Raw genomic sequence first — 22,326 nt, 5'->3', positions numbered from 1 at the left:
GTGCTCCTCAGAATCGCTGGCTCTCTGGTCAATGCCTGGTACTTGGACCACGCGCATACCATGGGTCCCCGACGCCTTTCTCTCTAGGCTTCTTTTAATTAGTCTAAAACCCATTCTGTAAGCAAGCAAGGCCCGTGGCACTGACCAGCTGGACGGCAGTGCTCCAGGGTTCATGGAACCTTTGGAGATTGAGCCTGAGGGTGCGGCTGAGGGCGTTCCTGGAGGTTTTGGATGGGAAGTTAGGGCCCCTCTTTCCTTCCCAGTTTGCTTTCTACCTGTCCTTCCTTCTCCCGTCCTGCTGCACTCACACTTGGCCCGCTGTGTGGACGGGCCAAGCCAGGTAACATTTCAGCCTGGACTGGAGGCCGGGACAGGAAAGGGGAGTGAGGCCAGGGTGCCTCGAGGCCTGGAGGGTGCTGGGGCTTGCAGGGGGAGCCTGGAGGAAATCGCCTCCTTCCTTTCCTGCTAGTGGGCTTGCCAGCGGCAAAGGTCACGACGCAGGCACCAGGCTCTGGCTCTGCTCCAGAAACCATGCTGAGAGCATTTCAGGAACTTTCTCTTTAATACTCAGAACAATCCCCAAGACAATTCAACAACTCCAAAACAACCCACCTGATTTAAAATGTTCAAAGGACTTGAATAAGGTTTTCATCTGCTTGCAGTGCCGAGGACCTAACCTGGGGCTTCATGCAGGCCAAGCCGCATCCTCAGCCCCCAGAGGATTAAACAGACATTTCTCCAAATACCCAGATGGCAACAAGCCTGTGAAAAGATGCTCAGGATTGCTAGTCGTTAGGGAAGTGCAATCAAAACTACAATGAAAGTCCACTTCACACCATCAGGATGGCCACCATCCAAACAAACCATCCAAACAAATGGAGTGTGGGCGGGGACGCAGAGAAACGGGAGCCCTGGTGCACTGTGGGTGGGAGGTCAGCTGCTCAGGAAACAGCAGGCGCTTAAAGCAGACCGGGCAACCCCCCTTCTGGGTGAGACTCCGGAGAGTTGGAGACGAGTCTCTCGAGGAGGTGTTTGCATACTCACGTCACAGTACACTGTCCCCCGCAGCCCGAGTGTGGGACACCCCAAGTGTCCACTGGGGGATGAATGGATGAACGGATGTGGTCTGTCCATGCGATAAGGTAGACCTCGGCCTCTGAAGGAGGACATTCTGGTCCTCGTCACCATGGTCAAACCAGGAAGGCCTGGTGCCAGGGGCAATGAGCCAGACACCAGGCAGTTGCACTCAGACAGAGAGGGGAGCAGTGGCCCTCAGGGGAGAAGAGGCCGGTGGGGAGATGCCTAATGACCCTCAGTTGTGACAGAGGAAGAGTTCAGGAGATGAACAATGGTGATGTTAACCCAACAACGTGGATATACTTAACTCTCCACTGTACATTGAAAAATTGTTGAAGTGGTGGATGTGCTGTGTATTTTGGCACAGTGAATATATTTAATTAAAGAACAAACCAACCCCAGGGTAGGTGCCATTTTAACCCCATTTTGCAGAAGAGAACACAGAGGCCCAAGACTCTTCTCCAGCATCACATGGTCGATGGCAGACCTGGTCTGAGGCTGGACAGGTGTGACTCCAGGGCTGAAGCTGCTGCTGAGCACCAACTAGTGCTCTTCTCTGCAGAGGCCCAGGAGGGGAAAGCATGCCCACTTCTGGTCTTATGGGGACAGGGACAGAGGATGATGGGTTTCTAGAGACTGACCATTTGGCCGTTCCCCTTGTCCAAGCCAAATCCATTAATCTAGGACAGATGATGCTAAGCACAATGCCAGCCCTGAAAGAAAGCAGAGATGCACTGTCTCTGGAGTCTCTAGATGAGGCCAGGCCCCCAGAACTCAGGCTCCATGGGCAGGAAGGAGCATGAGCATCTGATGCTGAGGGGTTGTTTCTGTCTTAAGTGCAATAGCATTTTATAAACAAACCTCAGCTCCTGAGACATGCTGAGTCTACCTGCTTTGCTGCCTCAGAGTCACCTCTGTGCGCTCCGCCGTGGCCAGGTTCAAGAGCCTAATGTCTGCAGGGTGCCCACCACTGGGGACAGGGCAGGGTTTCACTGCTGGCTCTGATGAACTGCAGTTACCAGCTGGGGCCATGCATTCAGGCTATTCCCATTTTCCACGGGTGACTTGTGTCTGCGGAAGTTCAGATTTTGACTGAGAAAAAGGAAACTACAGTCTTTGAAATTTTCCAGAAAGAAAGGAGGCGAAATTTCACTGGAGAGCCATAACCAAACTCTCCTCCCGCCTGCCGAGACTCCACCATCCTCCAAATAACAGACCCGCATAACTGGGGGCCGGTTTCAGGTCTCCCATACAAATTGAACAAAGGCTTTGCTGGCTACAAGGAGGTCATTACTGAAAATGGGTCAGTCTGTTGATGCAGTGGAGACGGGGATCCCTGTGGTAGCCACACACAGACACACTGGCCAGGCAACCGGTGGCTCAGAGCTGCCAGGGACAGACCTGGCCCCTGTGGGGGTCACATGGCCTTGGCCTGTGCACCCTGCAGCCCTGGCGGGACTCTTTCCAGCAAAGAGGTCTGCAGCTCTGTAGTGAGTCCCTCTGACGCAGGCATCGAGGTGGCTGCTCCTGTGTGGCCAGCACAGGATGTCCTAAAGGATTCATGCACATACGACCTGAAATCTTGATGACCTGAATATTGGAGGGGAGGCAGACTTGGAGAGAGAAGAGAGGAAAAAGGAAAGCTGGGATGGGATGCTCCTGTGGTTCGGACATAGTCTCCATGTGTTGGAAACTAGATCTCCAATGAGTTGGTGTTGGGAGATGGCAGACCTTTAAGAGGTGGACCCAAGTTGAGGTCCTTAGGTCACTGGGATTGTGTCCTTGAAAGGCATTACGGTAGTTTTCTCAAAGGAATTGTTATAAAAAAAAAAAAAAGAGTAAGATTAGTCCCTCTACTCTTTCTGCCTTCATGTTTCACCATGTGATCTTCTCTCACATGCTCCTTCCATGAAACCATCTGCCACAATGCAACTCAGCCAAGGAAGCCCCTCCTCAGAGCTGGTGCCATGCTTTTTGGACTTTCATCCACCATAAGCCTCTTTTCTTTATATACCCAGACTCAGGTATTTTGTTATAGGAACAGAAATCATCTTTCGAAGAAGGGGAAATAATTCTTATTTGAGTGAGTTCCAAACTGATTTGGAGAAGACTCCTAAACTTCTAAGTGATCAAAGATGACAACTTATTTCCTGGAAATAAAAAAGTCTACATTACCCCAAGCACGAGATGCCATTTAAAGTTGCACAAAAGGGGCAGCTGGACTGAGTTCTGAGTTTAGAACTCTGGAGCCCTGTTTCAGTCAGCCCTTTTCACTACTGTGACTGAAAGATCTGACCAAAACAACTGTGGAGGAGGAAAAATTTATTTGAGGGCTCACATTTTCAGAGGTCTGAGTCCACAGAAGGCTGGCTCCATTCCTCAGGGCTTGAGGTGAGGCTGAACATCATGGCAGTACAGTGTGGTAGAGGGAAGCAGCTCACATGGTGATCAGGAAGCAGAGAGAAAAAAACTCCCCTCTGGAGAAATAAATATGTACCCGTAGCCACACCCCCAGTGAACTACCCTCTCCAGCCACACCCCACCTGCCTCCAGTTACCACTCAGTTAATTCCATCAGGGATTCATTCACTGGTCAGGTTAAGGCTATAACCCAATCATTTCTCCTCCAAACCTTCTTGCATCGTCTCATATGTGAGCTTTTGGGGGACACCTCCCATCCACCCCATGATGAGTCCTAATTGTATGACTGGAGACAAGGAAGAATGGAAGTCATGAAATAGGATTAGGGGGCATCATGAGACAAGCTGCCATTTTGAGGCACTGGTAGAAAATGACAGTTGGGGACACATGACAGCCAGGACTCTGAGCAGCCTGGGCCCGGCACTGACATATGTCATTGCTCAGGACTCCTCTCCTCACCCAGATGGTACACAGGGTCAGCCCGAATCTTCTTCAAGGAGAGGCATGAACTTTGGAGCAGAGAAGCAACCTCCTTCCGAATTCACACCTGGGCACCCTGGCATCAGAAGAGGAAGAAGCTGCACTTGGCCCAGAGGGCACTGCTACCTTGCTGAGGGTGTCATTTAGAGTCCCAAGGAGGAAGCAGGGCACCTCCCACTGCCCTGACCGTGTCAAGCGGAGCCTCAAAGCCAAGGATCCACCTTAGAGATGCATGGCGTGCAAGCAAACACCTTTAGGAAGTTAAAGGAAAATTCAGGGGGGGAAGAAAGCACAAGGATTAGCAGCCCCCTGGATTTTTTGCAGTTTTGTGAACCCCTGCTGGCTTCCTGAGCGCTGGGGAGGAAGCAGAGAGAGCAGGCCGCCCCAGCCCTTCCCAGCCGCCCCCCAATGACCTATCTCCCTTCCCCGAGGCCCGACCGCCTAAAGGCTCCAGTACCCTCCAGCAGTGCCACAGGCAACCACCAAGCCTTCAGCCCGGGGGACTTGAAGACCCAAACCATAACAGTGCCCAACCCGGTGTACGAGCCCCACAGTGCTGTCCAAGCGCAGCTCCCGCTTCCCGTCCTGCGCCTTCCCAGTCGCGCCTGCTCCTCGCTTGCCAAATTGTTTTTTGCAGTCTGTTTATTTGTTCGTATCATCTGGCTTTTGTTCTACAGGCTATTTTTTATTTATGTCGTCTGCAAAGATTTGGACAATAAATATGAGCTTGGTACATCTCCATAAGGGATTGTTCAAAATAGAACGAAGCTCATCTTTATCTAATTATTAAAGATAATATCTGGGAAATGAATAGAAGTCAGATAAAACAATGACTCTACAATGTAAACAATGGTTTTTGTTTGTTTCTTTGTCTCACTTGGTTTGGAAGCCAGGGCCTCATGCGTGCTAGGCAAGAATTCACTATTCTTGCTTTTAGCTGCCCTGGACCTGAGTCTCCATCTCTAGTCACATGTCCAGGATTACAGAGCAAGCCACTGTAAACTGGCATGGACCATCCTATTCAAAATAAATTTCATGTTATGTTTAATAGTTTATTGCTTTGAAACCACACTTTTTCTAATTATAAAGATGCTTATCATAGTATATAAATATGCATCATATAGAATATATCAGATGTACAAAATGTACATGTAATAAGTGATTATTAGAGAACGTATGAAGGATACTGGAAAACATGAAGAAGGAAACCCATGTCCCCAGGCTCCACAGAGAAGGACACCTGGAAGCTTGGGCATTTCTTTCTGTTTTTCTTCCAGGAACACTTCCGAAAACATAGGCTATCAATCTCTGTACATCATCTCTAAGATAAGTTGATTAGAAGAATGGGGCTGGGGAGATAGCTCAGTTGGTAGAGTGCTTGCCTTGTAAGCACAAGGCCCTGGGTTCCATCCCCACACCGCAAAAAAAAAAAAAAACACAAAGAATGAATAAATTGCAGACCTGGGCTTCTCAGCCAGGCTCTCCCACAAAGGGAAGTTATGCCGCGTTTGTCCTCAACTGACAGTGCTTCCCTGTCACCGGGATTCTGTCAAGACCAGCACAGTCATTCTGAGACTTGTAGTGAGCTCCTGTGGCCTTGGGGTCAGGGGCTTGGGGCAGGATCGTGAGGTCAGTGTGGACTTCGGGCTGCCTGTGCAGATGGCACCTGCATCCCAAGGTGCTGTGGGGGGCGGGGCCCGAGGCAACACTCCAGGTGGGACTGGTCATTTCCAGAGGAGCCCCAGTGACTTTACCCAGACTTGGGAGAGCAGCACTGTCTTGAGCAGGGCTGACAAACTCAAGCAGCCTCCTTTGAGTCACACGAGATTTTTATAGCCACCAAGAGCACACCCCCACAATGTCTCAAGAGGAACTTACAAATCCAAAATCTTGGTTTTGGTTGCTGGCCTCCCATGTGAACTGACATACAGCAAATTCCCGCCACGAAGAGTCGGCAGTCTCAGTGACCTTGAGAGACAGCTTGCCACGAACACTCGACTAAGATATTTGGCCACGGTGGCCCCATTCGAAATCTTCTAAGCAAAGAGTTTGGACACAGCTTTCTAGATGTTGGGCTGTGGAAGCCCCTTTCTCCTAGGAACTGGGCAGAGCTGAGCTCTGGTCTCTAGAGAGGCACTTGGTTTGGCTCTGGGGGCTGAGCAGGACCAGGAGGGCCGGCTTCCCTCCATGAGTGGCTGTGACTGGCAGCACCACCACAGTGAGAGGGCTGGGGTGGCAGCTTGGAATTGGCCGCAGTGGAGTTATGTGTCCCACAGACCTTGGCATATGCTACAAAACTGTTTCTGCGTCTCTTTTTCTTCTTTTTGAGCTTGTCTCAGAGGCCAGTTTCGAAACACGTACTGGTGCACAGCTGCACCATCCCAAGGAATGGCTAGGGTGAATTCCCAGTGTCCCTGACAAAACATTGGCTCTGAGTCACAGAGGAGTGCCCCGTGCAGTGACGTCCCCAGCCACCCACCTGCCTTTGCCTCCTGCAGCACTGGAGGCACCTCTTCTGTGTTCCGGCAGGTCCTGCAGGAGTGTGGCCGGCCCCGCACCCCCCTGGTGCACAGGCAGGTACCTACCAGAGCAATCTCCACTTGTCTCTCCAGCTGCATGACAGCTGGCCCTGGCTGGGAGCTCAGGACCTGAGAGGGGCGGAAGGGCAGGTGTGAGGAGAGCATGGCTCTTCCTGCAGGCACCTGCCCAGGTGAGGTGTCCAGCGGGACAATCTGCTCTCTGGGGACTGAAGCTTCTGCTGGCCTGGAGGCATCTGGGAGTTGAGGGCTGGGAGACTCTTGGCTCATCCACCCAGATATCCGCGCTCTGTCTCAGGGTGGTTCTGCTCCGCGTGGCGGTGGGAGCCGAGGCTGCGGTTCGCCTCCTTCCATAGCTCTGCTTCCTTATTGCCAGGCGACAGGTCTGATCTCCCAGGCTGCCCAGCGGCCTTAGGAGACTGGGAATGTCCTGAGCTACCAGCCAGGTCTGGGGCTTTCAAGAGTTGAACCAAGTGGGCAGTCAGCTGTGCTGAGCCCTCATTCTCTCTGCCAAGGTCTCCAGGTCCAGCAGCAGGAGCCAGGCTTCCCCTAACCACTGTCATCAGCATCCCCACTCCTAAGGCACCACACCTACTGACCTCCCTGTGCCTCATTCTCTGCCTCCCCCACCCCCTCCCCATCCAAACTGTCCACTGGTGAGAGGTCCGGTAATGGTGAGACAGGGGCCAGCAGACTCACCCACCAGATAGATAGTGAGTGCGTTGAGCTGTGGGCCTCATATGACCTCTCTAGCATGCTCTTTGGCTTCCTCACCCCTTTCCCTTTAGCTCATAGGCCGCAGGAAACCAGGCTGTGGGCCATATTCGGCCAGTAGGCCATGGCGTGTAAACACCTGGTCGTTACAGTCCCACTAACACTAGGAACAGGGATCCTGTGTCTTTGAGACAGGTGGCTCCATGTCTCATTTGTGCTTTATCCCCCAGAAGTCTGTCTTGCATGGGGATGTTGGAGGTGCTATGCGCCTTAAAGAGGTGGAAATTTTAAGGAGCTCCTTCCGTCACTGGAGGGTGCTGCTGTAGGGAGTTAAGGTGATTCTCAAGGGACACCTTGGTTAGTTCTCAAGAGATGGCTGTTCTAAAAGAAGCAAGCCAGGGCTGGGGTTGTGGCTCAGCGCTTGCCCAGCATGCCTGAGGCACTGGGTTCGATTCTCAGCACCACATATAAATAAGCAAAATGAAGATCCATCGACAACTAAAATAAATTAAAAAAAAAAAAAAAAAAAAAAAAAAAAAAAACAGAGGCAAGTCTGGAGCCCCCTCTCACGCTGGCTTCTTTCCGTCTAAGGTTTGTTCTGAGTAGAGAAACATGACCGTAGAACGCATTTTGACCCATCGTACACAAATGGAGCGCCACTTCTTCCTCTGGCTGCAGGTGGTACAGTCACACCCGTCCTGCAGTCCTCACTCTGGCTTCTCATCTGGTGATGCAATCTCCCCTTATTGTGCTTCCACCGTGATACCGCCCAACATTAAGTCCTCACCAGAGGTCAAATCGATGGGCTCCCATCTTGGATTCTCAGCCTCCAAAACTATAGGCTAAGTAAACCTCTTTTTATAAAATAGACTGCCTCCATATCTCTGTATAATCATGAACACTGGACCAATATAGGTTCACTTCCCAAATGAAGCCCCATGTGAGGGTCTGTTGTCCAGAACCGCTTCCAGCCCTCCATGTATCTTAGCTTGGGTTCCCTAGAAGACAGAGGCTGCGATAGGCTTAAGAACTTACACCTTGTTGGGAGGCATGATCCCAGGACATCAGGAGAGAAGAAAAAGCGAGGTGGCCACTGCTTCCCCATGAGGCACAGGAGGCAAACCAGATGCATGGCGGTCCCCCAGTCCATGCACTTCTCTGGACTGACCAAGCAAAAAACCAAGTCTTGGATTTCTTCCCACAGAAGGCAAAAACTAAGGAAGAGCATCAGCTGGCCATGGCCTGCCTCCTCCTCCACTGACCAATACAGTCTGCTCTGCCTTGCACAAGGGAAGAGCTCTGCCGGCACTTCAGCAGTTACCCCTCTCAGGCCTTCAGTGACAGCCCCCTGGGCACCCACATCCAGCAGCACAGGTCCATCTGGGATGGCGCTCCTCTCGAGTTTGTTCAGACCTCTCTCCTCCCCAGCACCTGCAGACCGACCGCGCACCTCTCCAGCACCTACAGAAAGCTCTCGTGTAACCACACTAGTCAAACAAGCTTCCTGCGCGAGTGGCTATAGGCTCACCAGGAATGCCCCAGTTGCTGCTTGGGGTCTCAGGGAACTCCCAGGACAGCTATGCTGAATGCCATTGAGCTCCTGATCCAAGACAGAGGGCCACCCACCACGGTCAGCCAGACTGGGTCTGCGGCAGGGGTCCTGCATGGGTCTGGGGTCCTGCATGGGTCTTCGTCACGTACCATTCCTTCACTCAGTGGCACTGATGCAAACTATCCAAGCTTTGGGACTTTGGAAGAGCCCCAGGTGCTGCTGGAAGCAAGGCCAGAGGGAGCCTCTCTCCCAAATGGCCCCATCACAGGGGCAACAAGGCCCCCTGGCAGCTTCCACAGTGGCAAGGGAGTGATGGGGCCTCCTGCTCCTCCCTTCTCCCTCACAGGACTGTCTGTTGAGGAGGAATAAGAAGAGAAGTAAGTAAGCAATGCTTTCCCAGCCTCCCCTGGGCCATGGGGACCATTGGCCCCAAGGCTGCAGTAGTCAGTTACACACCTGGGCTTCTGTCTTTGCCAGTCAGCCAGCGGGGACGCCTCCACCCTGAAAGTGCCCAGCTTAACCCTTTTGTAGCTCCTGGCCAGCCTTGGTCCAGGGACATCAGGAAAGCCCATGGGAGAGGACAGACCCCCCCCACCACAGTTCACATGCAGGGCTTGGAGCAGCATTCATTGCAAGGCAGACTCGAAGGTGGAGAACCAGGCAGTGCAGCACCCCAGACTTGGTCCTCCTAGGAAAGGCACTCAAACCTGGGTGTCTGGACAGAGGAGTGGCAGGTGGCATCCATAAGACGCAACTGCATCCTGGTTTACGGGTTTGGCAGGGAGTTTTACAATGCAGAGAAGGCCTGGCTAGCCACGTCACCAAGGAGCCTTTGATGCAGAGACTCTTCCGGGAAAGAAGAGGGATGCTGGAGCTTGGACGTCGGCCCCTCCTCACTTGTGGCCTTCCCTGCTGAGCCAGCTTGTTCCCAGGCTCCAAACCCACTGGGCAGGTGGCCCTGAGATCATGCTGCAGACATAGGTTCTCTCCTCTGTTATGGAAGTCCTGCTTCCTGTCGCGTCCTCAAGGGTTTCCACAGATGTGAGGACTGGATGAGAAGGCGTGTCCAGCAGAGGGACACCGGCCGCAGGAAGCACGCTTGCTCCTTGGCAGCTTGCGCCCCAGCCCTGGAGCCCCAATCCCAGCCTCCTGCTTTCTTCTTCTTAGTGTCACCTGGGAGCAAGGACCCTGGTGGCAACAGGCCCTGTAGGTCCCAGGGTAAGCAGGCCACCAGTTCCTGACTCCCCTCCAGGACTTCCAGGGTGAGAGGGTGCCAGCTGCACTATCCCTCAGTGCACCCACAACAATGCTGGCAGAACCAAATCGAGGTGGCAGTCTTGGGGACACACTAGCAGAAAGAGAAGGGCAGGAGGGCCTGCTGTAGGGCTTTCCCTGGGCTGGGTCAGAAGATGTGGGATGGTCTTGGACCTGTACAAGAGGCTTCCACCTGTGAAGGAGAAGGACCCTCAAACAGGATGGTCACCTCATACACAGGAATCTCTTCAGATACTGGGGATTGCCTCAAACACGAGGCTCACTTCAGCAAGGGGGTGGCCCCAGACGCGGAAGGCCAGTGCAGACACGGAGGTCACCCCGGACGTGCAGGATCACTTCAGCAAGGGGGTGGCCTCAGAGGTGGAGGATCTCTGCAGGCCAAAGGATGCCCTGGGACAACATGGGGCATTACTCTGAACCTAGGGTGAGCGCTGTCAGCTTTTCATTTCCAGTTACTGCTCATAAGGAGAAAAGGTTATTTTGGCTCAATTTTTGAGTTTGAGTCTATAATTTGTTGGTCCTTTTAAAAGCTTTTGGGTCCCTGTTGAGGCAAAACTGATCATGTGGCAGGGTGCTCCAACAAGGGCCGCTTTGTAGCTGGTGAGAGGACGAGGAAGAGACAAGCCCCAATCCCCTTCAAGGGCTCGCCGCCCAAGTACCCCAAGGTTCCGCCCCTCTGAATAGCACCACACTGGGGACCAGCCTTCAATACATGGATGTTCAGAGGACACTCCAGAGCCAAACTACAGTGGGTGTGACCTTGGATGTGGGGACTGGACACGGAGATCACCCCAAACATGGGGATCACCTCAGAGATGGAGCTCACCTTGGACATGGGGGCCTTGGTGGCAAGCCAAATAGGGTGCGTAGTAGGCACTCAGTACACTGCAGGCTGACTAAGCACATCAGTGAGAGAGCCATGGAGGACCAAGTGCAGAGGCCCTCTGGCAGGGCACGAGCATGCATGGGGAGGGCTGATGTGGTGGGAACAGCCTGGTGGGAATGGGCCTCCATGGGTCGGGTGTGGAGGCTGAGACCCGAGGCCAGCTCCTTCCACGGACAACATTCCCCAGGCAGCCTGGGGCCCCAGCTCATGGACTCCCCTGCTTCCACCTGAAGGGCTGGCTTTCTTCTGGCCAGCCTGCCTCCCCCAGTGCCAGTGGCATTTCACCCAACCTTGAGTGCTATGCTGGGTGGAGGGGACTGCCTGGGAAAGGACGCACTGCCCTGTTCATCCGACTGCCTGACAGCACTCTCCAGTCCTCCATTTCCACCTTGTCTCAGAAAGAACGGCACCCAGGGACGAGGCCTGACCCTCGGGGTCCGCACCAGGCCTCTCTCTGTTAGAGGGCTACCAGGAACCAAAGTTCCATGGCTCAGCTTCACTAAAATCCGAGAGAAAAGGATCGATGAAGAAAATTGGTTTATTTAAAGCCAGGCTTGAGGAAAGCAAAGGAGACCTTTTGTGTTTCAAATCTCCATCTTTGGCCTTAGGGTTGGGAGAGCTCGGGGATGTGAACAGTTGTTTTTTTTTTTTTTTTTTTTTTTCTTTTTTGTTGGTTTTGGAGATTGAACCTAGGGGGCACTTTACCACCAAGCTATGTCCCAGCCCATTTTGTTTTTTATTTTGAGACAGGGTATCACTAAATCATTAAGTCTGACCTTGAACTTGCCATCCGCCTGCCCCAGCCTCTTGAGTAGCTGGAATTATAAGCGTATACAACGGCACACCTAGTTTATAAGAGGAGTGGGGTGCAGTGGGACACAAAGCAGAAAATAAATGTGTGCAGATTTAGATAGTCTGCAATCGTAACAAACAGGTCACAGTCTGGGCTTTCCTGGTGACTTCCGGGGTCAGGGGGCTGCCCCTTAGCCTCCATTCTCAGCAGGAGCAAACTCCAAGGCACTGAAAAACGGTTGTCAGGAAGTTGCTTTTAACTTTAAAGGGGCTCTGCTTCAGGAGCTGGGGTGGAGTTTTCTGCCTGGGATTTCTACCGCATCTTGGACTAAGCTGTGTCCGGACCTGCCTGGCTCCTCATTCCCAATTCACAGACTCCTCACAAGCAGGGTTTCAGTCAGATGTGGTTTTACGTGACCCCAGTCCTCGCGTGTTGACAAATACTTTGTGGCTGAATGAAAGTGTTCAATAGCACGAAAGGATAAACCAGCTGCCAGTCACTAAACAGCGAGTCCAGAGAGTTCCAGAGGCTCAGAGCATTTGAGAAATCCTTAAAGAATTGATTTCTATATCTTTCTATCGATTTATTGGTGGAAACAGAATAAGCTAAATTCAGGAGGGAAGTGTGACATGAGGTTGTGGGCTGAGTACAGAGCAAGACCAAGGAAAAGCCGAGTAAGAAGGAGAGTCTCCGAGGTGTGGATGAGCCCGTTCAGTGTTGTTTTCAGAACAATGGAACCACCATTGACGTCAATGTTGGGGAAGAAACAAAAGGGCGGCCGCAGGGCTGGATTTGCTTGGCATTTGTGTGCCTGGGTCAGCGGGAGGGGCAGGGAGCATGCATGACAGAAGGAGCCACTCTGACACTGCAGAATCAAAAGCAGGCTTTCCAGGGCTCTGAGGGCAGCATTGCCCAGATGAACTTGGCATTGGCCTCCTTTTACACCTGAGAAGCTGAATGGGCATCTTGTCAGGTAGAGGGAAAGAAGTGGCTCACACACAGGATTCCTGAATGTGGGTTAGCTGGCGTCAGACACTAGCATCTTAGTTTACCTATCGGCTACAGGTCCATAACTCTTTCTTTCCTGCCCTCCCTGGTCCCCAGGGGAGCCCAGAAAAGATTAGAACAGAGTGGAGGAAGAGGCTACAGAGCCTAGGTTCTTGGACAGCATCCAGTGCCCCTTCAGCCCTTCAAAACCAGGCTGGCCTCACCTCTGATTTCAGATCCTGCATTTTCAGGGTCTACAAGTGTTTTGCTGCTTGCAAGTAAGTCTCAGGCTTCTAAACAGTCCAGAGAGAAAGTTCTGCTCCCTCCCCTGACACTCTGGACAGGAGATTGGGGTTTAACATGCATCAAACAACACTTGCCAGCGCTGTCCCCCAGACCCTTCCCGACACACACACCCAAGGCTGGTGTGTCTTGCACCCTGGGAAAGCTTTCCTTTTCAAGACACCTCCCTTATTGTAACCACCCTCAAGTGCTTCCTCCTCCATGGGGCCTCTGAGAACAGCTTTGGCCCTGGTTAATCTGTAATCCACCTCACCCAATTTAGTGCCTGATTAAGTTCTCTTTTTAGAAAGCAGTCTTTCCTCCTTAATGATGTGCTTGGGACAAGGACATCATTTATTTATTTGTTTGTTTGTTTGTTTATTCTCTTCACAGTAATACCGACCCTATTTCCAAAACTAAAAATTGCAACACATGATTTCAAAAATAAGAAAGGTCATTTGGAAGTCGACTGTCCTGTCAATCTGGGACAAGTGTCAATCACGGGCATCTAAATGGCCTGGGTGGACGTCCTGCAGCCGACCAGTCGGTCCCCGAGCAGCTCCGGAGCCTAGCGATGAATGAACGAGAGCGAGTTGATGAATGAATGGAAATGCGTGAAGAAAGGACGTTCGCAGGGAGGTTCCCGCGGCCCGGGTGCGCGCCTCCGGCTGGTCGCTTCAGACACATAGCCCCGGGGTCCAGGCTTCCGCGGGTCGCGAGATGCGCAGGAGCAAGTCAGGTCCCACGCCAGCTCCCCCGCGCCGCAGTGGTACGCGCCACTCCGAGCTCTGCGAGCCGCCGGCCGCTAGGCGTCTTGAATGGAAGGCGCCGCGGCCGGAAGTGGAAAGGACCACTCGGGCGGGCGAGGGGGGGGCACGAGCGCGCCGCGTCTTCATTGAGGAACCGAAGCGGTGAACATGGAGTTCCATGTGCGTCTTATGTAAAGAGAGCGACGGGCGCCGCCACCAATGGGCGTGCGGCGCTCGCAGGCCCGGCCCCCTAGATATGCAGATAAGGCGGCGCCGCGGCCAATGGCGGGCGCGAGGGGCGGGCGCGGCGCGCGCGGTCACGTTTTCCACTATGTGACAGCAGCGGTCTGCGCGGCGGCGGCGGCAGCGGCCGGACGGGTACTGCGGCTCTGGGTGCCGCGGGCGCGGGCCAGGAGGACTGACCGACGGGCCGACCAGGGGACGACAGATGGCAGACGCGGACGCGGCGGGGCGGTGAGTGGCGCGGCATCCCCGGCGAGTGCGCGGACGGGGGCGGCCGACTCCCCGCTTACGTAACCGCCGGGCCAGGAGGGCCGCTGGCTGGCGGGCGGGGGTCTGGCGCCGGCTCGCGGAGCTTTCTGCGCTTGACGTCTTCTTGGCTGAGAATGGCCTTGGGGAGAGGTGTGCAGGAGATCTTTGGCCTTACTCATAATGCAGACGATGACAACACACACAAACTCTGCGAGGTAGGTACTGGTATTCCCATTTTGCAGATCAAGAAACTGAGGTCTAGAGAGGTCAGGCAACTTGTCTCAGGTGACAGAGCTACTGAATGACTACTACACCAGATTGTGGTTCTTTGAACGATTTCCTTTAGGAACCATCTCTACCACCACCTTCGACCCCCCCCCCATAGGGAAGGAAGAGGGAACCCAGAGTCGGGTCAACTGCCCCTGGGACATGGAACACCCCATCTGGGGAAGCTGGCTTCCTGCTCCGAGGCCAAAAAGCCAAGTTGGCCTGGGGAAGAGCCATGGATGAGCAGTGGTCTGGGAGCAGTGAGCAGAGAGACAAGAAAGCCAGGCCTGGGAACCCTGAGAGAGACCACCCGACCTTCACCCAGTTTGCCCACCCGGGCCACTGTGTATCACTTCTCCCCAGGATGGTTGGGGCCCACTCTGAGGTGAAGGAGTCACATCATCCTTCTGGGGTGTGCCGGGGCTGCCAGGTACAGATGTGGATGGGGTGGGTGGTGGCCTGCTGCTCTCCAGGAAGGCCATGGTAAAGGATGACAGCTTGGTTGCCAGGGTTTCTGTAACCTACACACAAGGAACCAGTTTGGAAAGCTGATTCATACTCAGGACAAGGGAGGCAGAAGGCTCCTTGGAAATCATCCAGGGCAGCTCCGAGGCTTGACAGAGGAAGAAACTGAGGCACGGACACTAGTCAAGTACACACCACGGCAGGCCTAGGCCCAGGCCCGGCCCAGGCCGTCTCAGGGTCTTCCTATCACCCTGGGTTAGCATGCCCTGCAGAGGGACAACAGAGGCCTGAGATTGGGTACTGGATCCTGAGATGGCTGGCTCTTGGGAGGAGGGCATCAGCTCCCCAAATATTAAGAGCCCCCAAGAGTCACCATGACAGGACCTTCCTGAACACCTGTCATTCCTGTGTCTGGCAAAGCAGTTCACTGACCTCCTTGACTTTAAAGGGGATCTGCCCACCCCTAACCCACCTGGGGTTCCTGGGCCCAAGCTGAGTGTGGCTAAAAGGGACCCAGGACTCTGCCTGAAGGCTGTGACTGGAAACAGTCTGAGCATAGGTCTCACTTGTTGTGAGTCAGGTGATTGTAATGGAGCAAGAGAATTCTCTTTTTTAAATGGAGCTCTGTGATGTGCTAGTGCAGGGATGGCCCTGTGGGTGTTCGCAGCTGTCTGTCACTGTCACCTTGGTGTGGTTCACTGATACAGAACTGGTGCAGCCCTGGCTTTCTGTAGAGACTGGAGTGCTGGGCAGGAACCAGCTGGCTGCTGCTGGGTGACTGAGCTCTGCTCTTGGCCTCAGTTTCCTTATCTGCTTGGGGAGCCTTGAATTAGGCCGTTTCCAAGGTCCCTTCCACTCCAGGGTTCTGGGTGCTTATCACTCGAGGAATGATTTCTCCCAGACACCAGCATAGGCAATGAGAGGTTTCTGGCACGCTCTTGCACATAGCGCCCTGAGAGGCCCGTCCACTGTGCTCAGAAGGCAGTAGGAGAGGCTCCTCATCTGTACTACTTCTCTTGCACGCTGAACTTTCTGGGAGGCATGCCTGTTCTTAAGTGATGATGTAACCTCACCAGGACTCGCAGAATGCAGGCTCCAGCTCAGGAAGGTCACTGAAAGACTGGCAGGACCTCTCAGCATTTAGTCAAAGAAAGAGCAGCGCTCCAGATTTTACTCTTTCTTTGGAAAATCACTATATTCTGTGAAATCGACTAGAAACGGGAAGCCCCACAGCTGTGCAGAAACCTCTATGCCCTGCCTGCATGGGAAGCTGCCCACCTGCAGACCCAAGGGAGAACCAGCAGTGTAGATGGGGCTCTGCTGGCCTTCCCCTGGGCCCAGGCATGTCCCTCTGGGAACTTAACCCTCCTTTCAAGTTTTTATGCTCGTCGTATGCACATTCATAGCAAAGTAGTCCCTGTGTTTACAAGTCTAGAGCAAACTAGAAGCAGCAAGGGAGTCACAGTGCTAGGGACAGGCCATGGCCTCCCAGTGACCAGAGACTGGCGATCCCAGCAGCGCGGACTGTGTTGTGGCACCCCTGCAGCCTTGAAGGGCTCCACGTGCTCTCCCTAGGGGTGAGGAAAGAAATGAGGACCCGTTTGCTTCCATACGGGGTGCAGTAAGAACAGCTGAGTTACATGAGAAGAAAATGCCTGGTCTTCCTAGAACCCACCAACTCGCAGTCTCTAACACGGGGGCCTGGGGGCCATGGCTTTGCATTATTGTTGTTTTAAAAAGCAAGTGCGGAAGCCCCAGTGAGCCCTGGACAGTGCTTCTCCCTGTGCCGCCTTCCCCTCCATATTTGGAGAGCCTTGGTCAGATTTTCCTCAGTTACCCAACCGTCTCCATGGAGAGCGCCGCTGTTTATTTATCAAGACAAACATTTTCTCCCGATTACAGCAGGCTGGCCTCAGGGAGTTGGCTCTTACCAGGAAGCAGAAAACATGTTCTCATATTTGGGGTTGTAAATGCCGCCGGGCTTTCAGACGCGCAGTACAAGCTGCCTGACCCTGTTATGTAATGCTGGGAAGCAGGCAGAGTGAGCCTGGCCCTGAGAAACCGGCTCCTGGGCCTCTGGGACCTGGCTGGGGGCGGGGGCAGGGGGCTGGCCACATAGGCATATTCAGTTGGGGACATGCATCAGGCTCTGTCCTTGCACTTCCATCTCGAAGAAGTGATCCCGTAAGTTCTGACCTGTTGGCTGAACTCCGACTTCCCTGGGAGTCCCTCTTAGGCAGGGGTAGTAACGGGGAGAAGCCCCTAGCCCCAGGAGGCTAGAGCTGGCCCAGGCTGCTTCAGTTCTTTTTTGTTTAACTCTTTATCCTAAAAAGTATGAATAGCTGTGGACGTTGAAAGGAACCAGCAGCCAGCTTCAGGCAGCCGCTGCCCAGACCCTTCTCCACCCTGCCCACTAGATCATGACCTCATCCCTGACTGCTCTTTCTCAGTTCACCTCTGTCTGGTCCCGGATGTGGACCAGACAAATGACCTGGTCAGGGTCCAAGCCCAACTTCTTTCCTGGGGGTAGAATCAGTGGGGGCACATGTAAAGGGGATGACAAGGGGCCTCTTGGGCAGGCAGCCATCCAGCCCTGTCTCAGCCAGGCTGGCCACTTCCCCACCCTGCCCCATAGAGACAGGTCTCCCAGGAGCATCCTCACCTCAGGTCTGACAGTGTGGGCATCTGCACTGCTGGATGTGCGTTCATAAGTGCAGGAGGCAAAGTCTGCTTTGACCAGCAGGTCAGTTCTGCCAGCTTGGCAAAATGAAGTGGGTCCATCTGAGCTGCTGCTGCTGAGCGAAGTGCTTGCTGGAATACTAGGCTTTAGACGCTGGGGCTCAGTTTGTTGTTTCACATTTCTGCCAGGCTTGCCCAGCCCTTTCTGTGAAAAGATCGAACTTTCCTCTAAGGTAAGCTTGTGGCACCAGTGAACCCTTTCAAAAGGCTCCCAGGGACTGGAGCCTGGGGGAAGCCAGGAGCCCAAGAGCTCAGGTGCTGCAGGCATCTCCACTGCCTGGGGGCGTGTCCCCAGCCCTTAGTCCTGTGAGTGCAGCCAGAGACAGCTCCTGCCAGCGCAGTCACCTCTCCTCCAGCTGTTTCTCCATCCAGAAGCTGGTGTTTATTGGCTGCTTCCTGAATTCCAGCTACTCAGTTATTTTCACAGGTTTTGTCCTCTAATCCCAACCACCTATAAGAGACAGGAACTTTGTTTTTAGAACTTTTTTTTAGTACTGAGTGTTGAACCCAGGCCTTTCTACCACTAAAGAACACCCCCAGCCCTTTTTATTTTATATTTTGAGACAGGGTCTCCCTAAGTTGCTGAGGCTGGCCTTGAACTTCAGATCCTCCTGCCTCAGCCTTCTGAGTCCTGGGGATAAATGTGTGGCCACTATGCCTGACAAGTGCCCATTTTAGAGATCAGGAAACAAGGCACAGAGAGATCACACAGCCAGGAAGTGGGAACCCTGGGCTCCAGGCCATTTGCTCGCCTACCCTTCCCTTCCTCACCACTTTCTAACCCACTCACAGCAGAAAGGACAGGCTTCCCACCTGGAGGAGGGCTAGGGGGACGTGGTATGTGGGTCCCGGAGTGTTCAGGGATTGGGATGCACAAATGCCCTCAGCACCCTGGACAGCCCCTTTGTAGCTCCAGGGAACCACAGAGAGAGCCCCAGGGAGGACTCCTTGCTTGCCCCTTGTGCTCACCTGCAGCCCCCTGAAGTGTAAGGCAGACTTAGTGCACAGAACTCTCCAGTAGGTTCCAGTCTTGCTCAGAGTAAAGCCAGTCTCCTGACTCTGCCCCTGCAGGACCCTGCATCGCCTGGCCCCCCAATACCGATGTCACATCCCCTCCTGCTCTGACAGTGCTCTAGCACTGGCCTGCCTGGGGACCTGCGCTTGCCATCCCCTGCCTAGAATGTCACTTCTCCAGCTGCCCCCTCCTTGGTCTGTCAGGACTGACCTGCTCGAGTTCTCTTGAACACCGAGTCTGGGGTGAACCTTAAATGTCCATGCTTTCAGGAGGTACAGTCGCATGGTGGCCAGAGGAGGTGACAGGGCAATGAAGGGGAAGAGCCCTGACTGGCAGCACACAGGTGACACCCCCCTGAGTGGCGCCCTGCCTCACGAAGTACCCCTTCTGATGAGGTGGGTCCTCATCAGAAAGACTGTCAAAAAAAAAAAAAATGAAGCAAGGAGAAAAAGAAGTCTCCAGACAGCCCACTTGAGGTGGGGTGGAGGGGAGGTGGGCAGCCAGCCCTGTCTCCCCCGAGCCAGGTTCTCTTGAAGTGAGCACTCCTTCCCTACACTTCCTCGGGGGGCCTTTGGGGACAGTTGGGGAGCAAGGGCTACCCCAGAACGTGGGGCTCCACCTAGTCCTTGTGTGGCGGAAGGAGCCAGGGACATTGGCGCTGCAGGTGTGACGCCAGGAGGCCTGGCCTGTGCGCCTGGGGGAGGTGGGAGGAGCAGGTGGCTGCAGACCTGGGATCAGCACACCCTTGCCAAGTAGCTCCTGCACTTGGGGCGGCCAGACGTCACCCACTTGCCCTGCTCACGTGTCCTGGCTGCTGCTCTGCTTGACTCGTTTCTCCTTAGCACCCAGAACACGTCTTGCGCCTTCCAGCTCCTTGTGCCTTTCTGTGACCCCACTGGAAGGTCACCCCCAAGGGCAGGCATGTGTGTGCCCTGCCAGCTCAAGGCCGCCCTCAGCACTGCAAGCAGGTGGCGGGAGGCCGTGCCTGCATGTGTGCCCCTGGCCTTTCCGGCGTCCTCCTTGCTTGCTCGCATCCAGTCTCCCACTTTACTCCACATGCCTCCCTTTTCTGACGCGTGCACAACGGTCTGCGGCACCTCGGGCTTTATGCCTCAGGGGCACGTGCCAGGTCCAGGGTCCAGCAGGGAGCCCACCCCGTGCTCCTGCCCTGTGCAGCTTGTGCTCTGGCAGGACGAACTGCAGGGACAAGGAGCCTGCAGGGCCGAGGCGACGTGCGATCGGGCTGTTGGCAGGAGAGTGCTGTGGACACGAGGGAGCAGCAGTGCAGAGCCCCAGGGTCAGGCACACAGGTCTGGGCTGAGAGGAGGGGAGACTAGGAGGGCAGTCCCCTGGGCTGGCGGCCTGGCTCGTGCTCCCTTTACCAGAACCGCCCCTCCCGCTACACTGACCAGAGCTGCGCAGGTAGAGGCAGGAGCCCAGGTGGGGAATGGAGGCTGGGCCAGGGCCAGGGTGGCCGTGTGGACTGGTGGCTGCTGGGCCACAGGCAGCCCCCCGCCAGGGCACTTCGGTCATGTGCACCACGCTGTGCTCACACTTCTTGCGCACATGGACGGCAATTTCTGTAGCTGGATTCCTTCCATTGGGGCGGGAGCCCCCAGGCGCCCCCAGGGAGGCTCTGTGACACCCTCTGAGCACAGAGGCTGGCGTTCTTTCCTTACCGGCGTGCGTGTGGTCCGTCCTGTCGACCTCTGGTAGCCTGCTGGCAAAACGGCCTCTCCCGCTGCACTTTCTCAGGGCTGCCGGGCTGAGCCTCTCCCAGGAGTGCGAGTCTTGGGGCTTCCCGAGGAAGGCTTTCAGAATCTGGGCATGTCTTCCTCCTCCCCGGAGCTGGCAGCCTCACTCTTTCCTTGAATCAGTAGAACTTCCACGAGACGCTCAACAAGGCCAGCATACTGGCCCTACTCTAGTCCAGTAGTGCTGCCTTTGGGGCATAGTGACTCGGGACATTGGACTCCAGCTGTGTGCACCCCACAGGTGAGCGTCCCTGACTCAGACTTCTTCCCTTCCCCGTCCTTGTCCTCGCAAAGCTACATGTGGACACTCTCTTCTGGGAAGGGTGCTGAGAAAATGTGTGTGGGACTGCCGTACCCCTGTTTCCCTCATGGGTCACCTCGCCTTCCTGTGGGTGCTGGCAGGACTTTCTTTCTCCCTGAAGATGTAATTCAGGATGTTGGGCACTGTCATTTTGCTGTTGCTCAGGGTGTTCATCAGCTCAGGTTTCTTCATGTGTGTCCTCCATAAAGGTTTCTGTCTCATGTCCTCTGTCCTCTTTCAGAAAGAACCGTTAACTGGGGCTGGGCTTGTGGCTCAGTGGTGGAGCGCTTGCCTACCATGTGTGAGGCACTGGGTTTAATTCTCAGCACCACATGTAAATAAGTAAATAAAATAAAGGTCCATCAACAAATAATGCAAATATTGAAAAAAAAAACTTATCTGTAGGTAAAAACGCAGCTTTCCTCCTTCTGTCTCACCTCCTCGTGGTGATGTGGGTCCTTTCCTTGTGTGTCCAAATCCTTTCTGGGGTCCTCCGTTGCTCGGCAGTTCCCTTCATCCCCGGCCCTGGACCCCGTCCGTTCTGATCTTCTCTCCTGTGTGGTGTTCCTGCCTCAGCCTGTGCTGCCGCTCCTCCTTCCTTTCTGGCCTCCTTGGACCTTCTGTTCAGGAGGGAAGCAGTGCTGTCCTCCACATGCGTCCCTTTCTCTTGGCTGTGCGTCTTCTCACGTGCCCCATGGTGGCTCTTGCCTGTGTCTGTGAACTAGACAGGCCTCCTCAGCCTGCTGGGTCCCAGCTGCAGCATGGCTGGGTTCTCTGTGGGTCCTGTGTTCCTCCCTATGCCTGGGTAATCCTGCAGGAGGTGCTGGGTAAGGGCAGGTGTTTGGGCTTGATGATGTAGTCTCCTGGGCCTTTATGGGGATCTGCTCCTGCTGGTGTGGCCCAGGGTGGTTTGGACCCTTTCTCTGTGTGGCCCTGTTGGAGACCTCAGTCTGTTTAGTGTCTGAGAGAACCTCCTTTCCCAACAGGATTCTGTGCGTCTGCCCATTGGCAGTGGGGTCTGTATCACTTGCTTCCTGTGGGCAGAGAGGTGAGACTCAGTGTGGCTATCCTTGGTTCTGCTTCTGTCTCACCTTCAACTAGCAGCATGCACCTTTGTTTTGTGCAAACTATTGAAATCCTATGAGATCCCTGGTCTGCTAAAAACTCTGCGGTTCTAGAATCCTTGCTCATTTTGTGTGGGTTCTGGAGGAAGGGGGTGGAAGAGGAATCCAGAAGCCCCTCCCTCCCTTTGTGCTGCCCTGGAAGGACCTGAGCACAGGACACAAAGAAGCAGTGCCACACGGGGCCAGAGTCAAACACAGAGAAAACCTCTGAGCATGGGCTGTGACCTGGTGGGACAGAGGAGTTCCACCTCCAGAGTCAGGCCAGTCTGTTGGCCCTGCTGTGTGTCGTGGCGCAGTATCCCCCACACAGTAGGACCAGGACACTGTGTGGAATCTCCTGGCCTGTTCCCCTGAGCACAAGGAAGCTGGGTGGGGGGACATTCTGCCTTCAGGGAACCTCCGCGAGGTGCTGCTCAG

General features: G+C 54.4%; 1 protein-coding gene across 1 annotated transcript in view; it reads left to right on the top strand.

Moving 5' to 3' along the window:
* Positions 1-14,057: 14,057 nt before the first annotated feature.
* PER2 (period circadian regulator 2) overlaps positions 14,058-22,326 on the top strand; it is a 39,925-nt gene continuing 31,656 nt past the window's right edge. The window contains exon 1 of the mRNA XM_079133015.1: positions 14,058-14,226. Coding sequence (XP_078989141.1) covers positions 14,201-14,226 — 26 coding nt within the window. The 5' untranslated portion in view covers positions 14,058-14,200. The remainder of the gene's footprint in view (positions 14,227-22,326) is intronic.

This window comes from Sciurus vulgaris (genome assembly GCF_902686455.1).
Source record: "Sciurus vulgaris genome assembly, chromosome: 3".
In the NCBI taxonomy this organism is placed as follows: Eukaryota; Metazoa; Chordata; class Mammalia; order Rodentia; family Sciuridae; genus Sciurus; species Sciurus vulgaris.
Note: the sequence above shows the minus strand (reverse complement) of the source record. Positions and strands in the feature narration are given on the sequence as shown.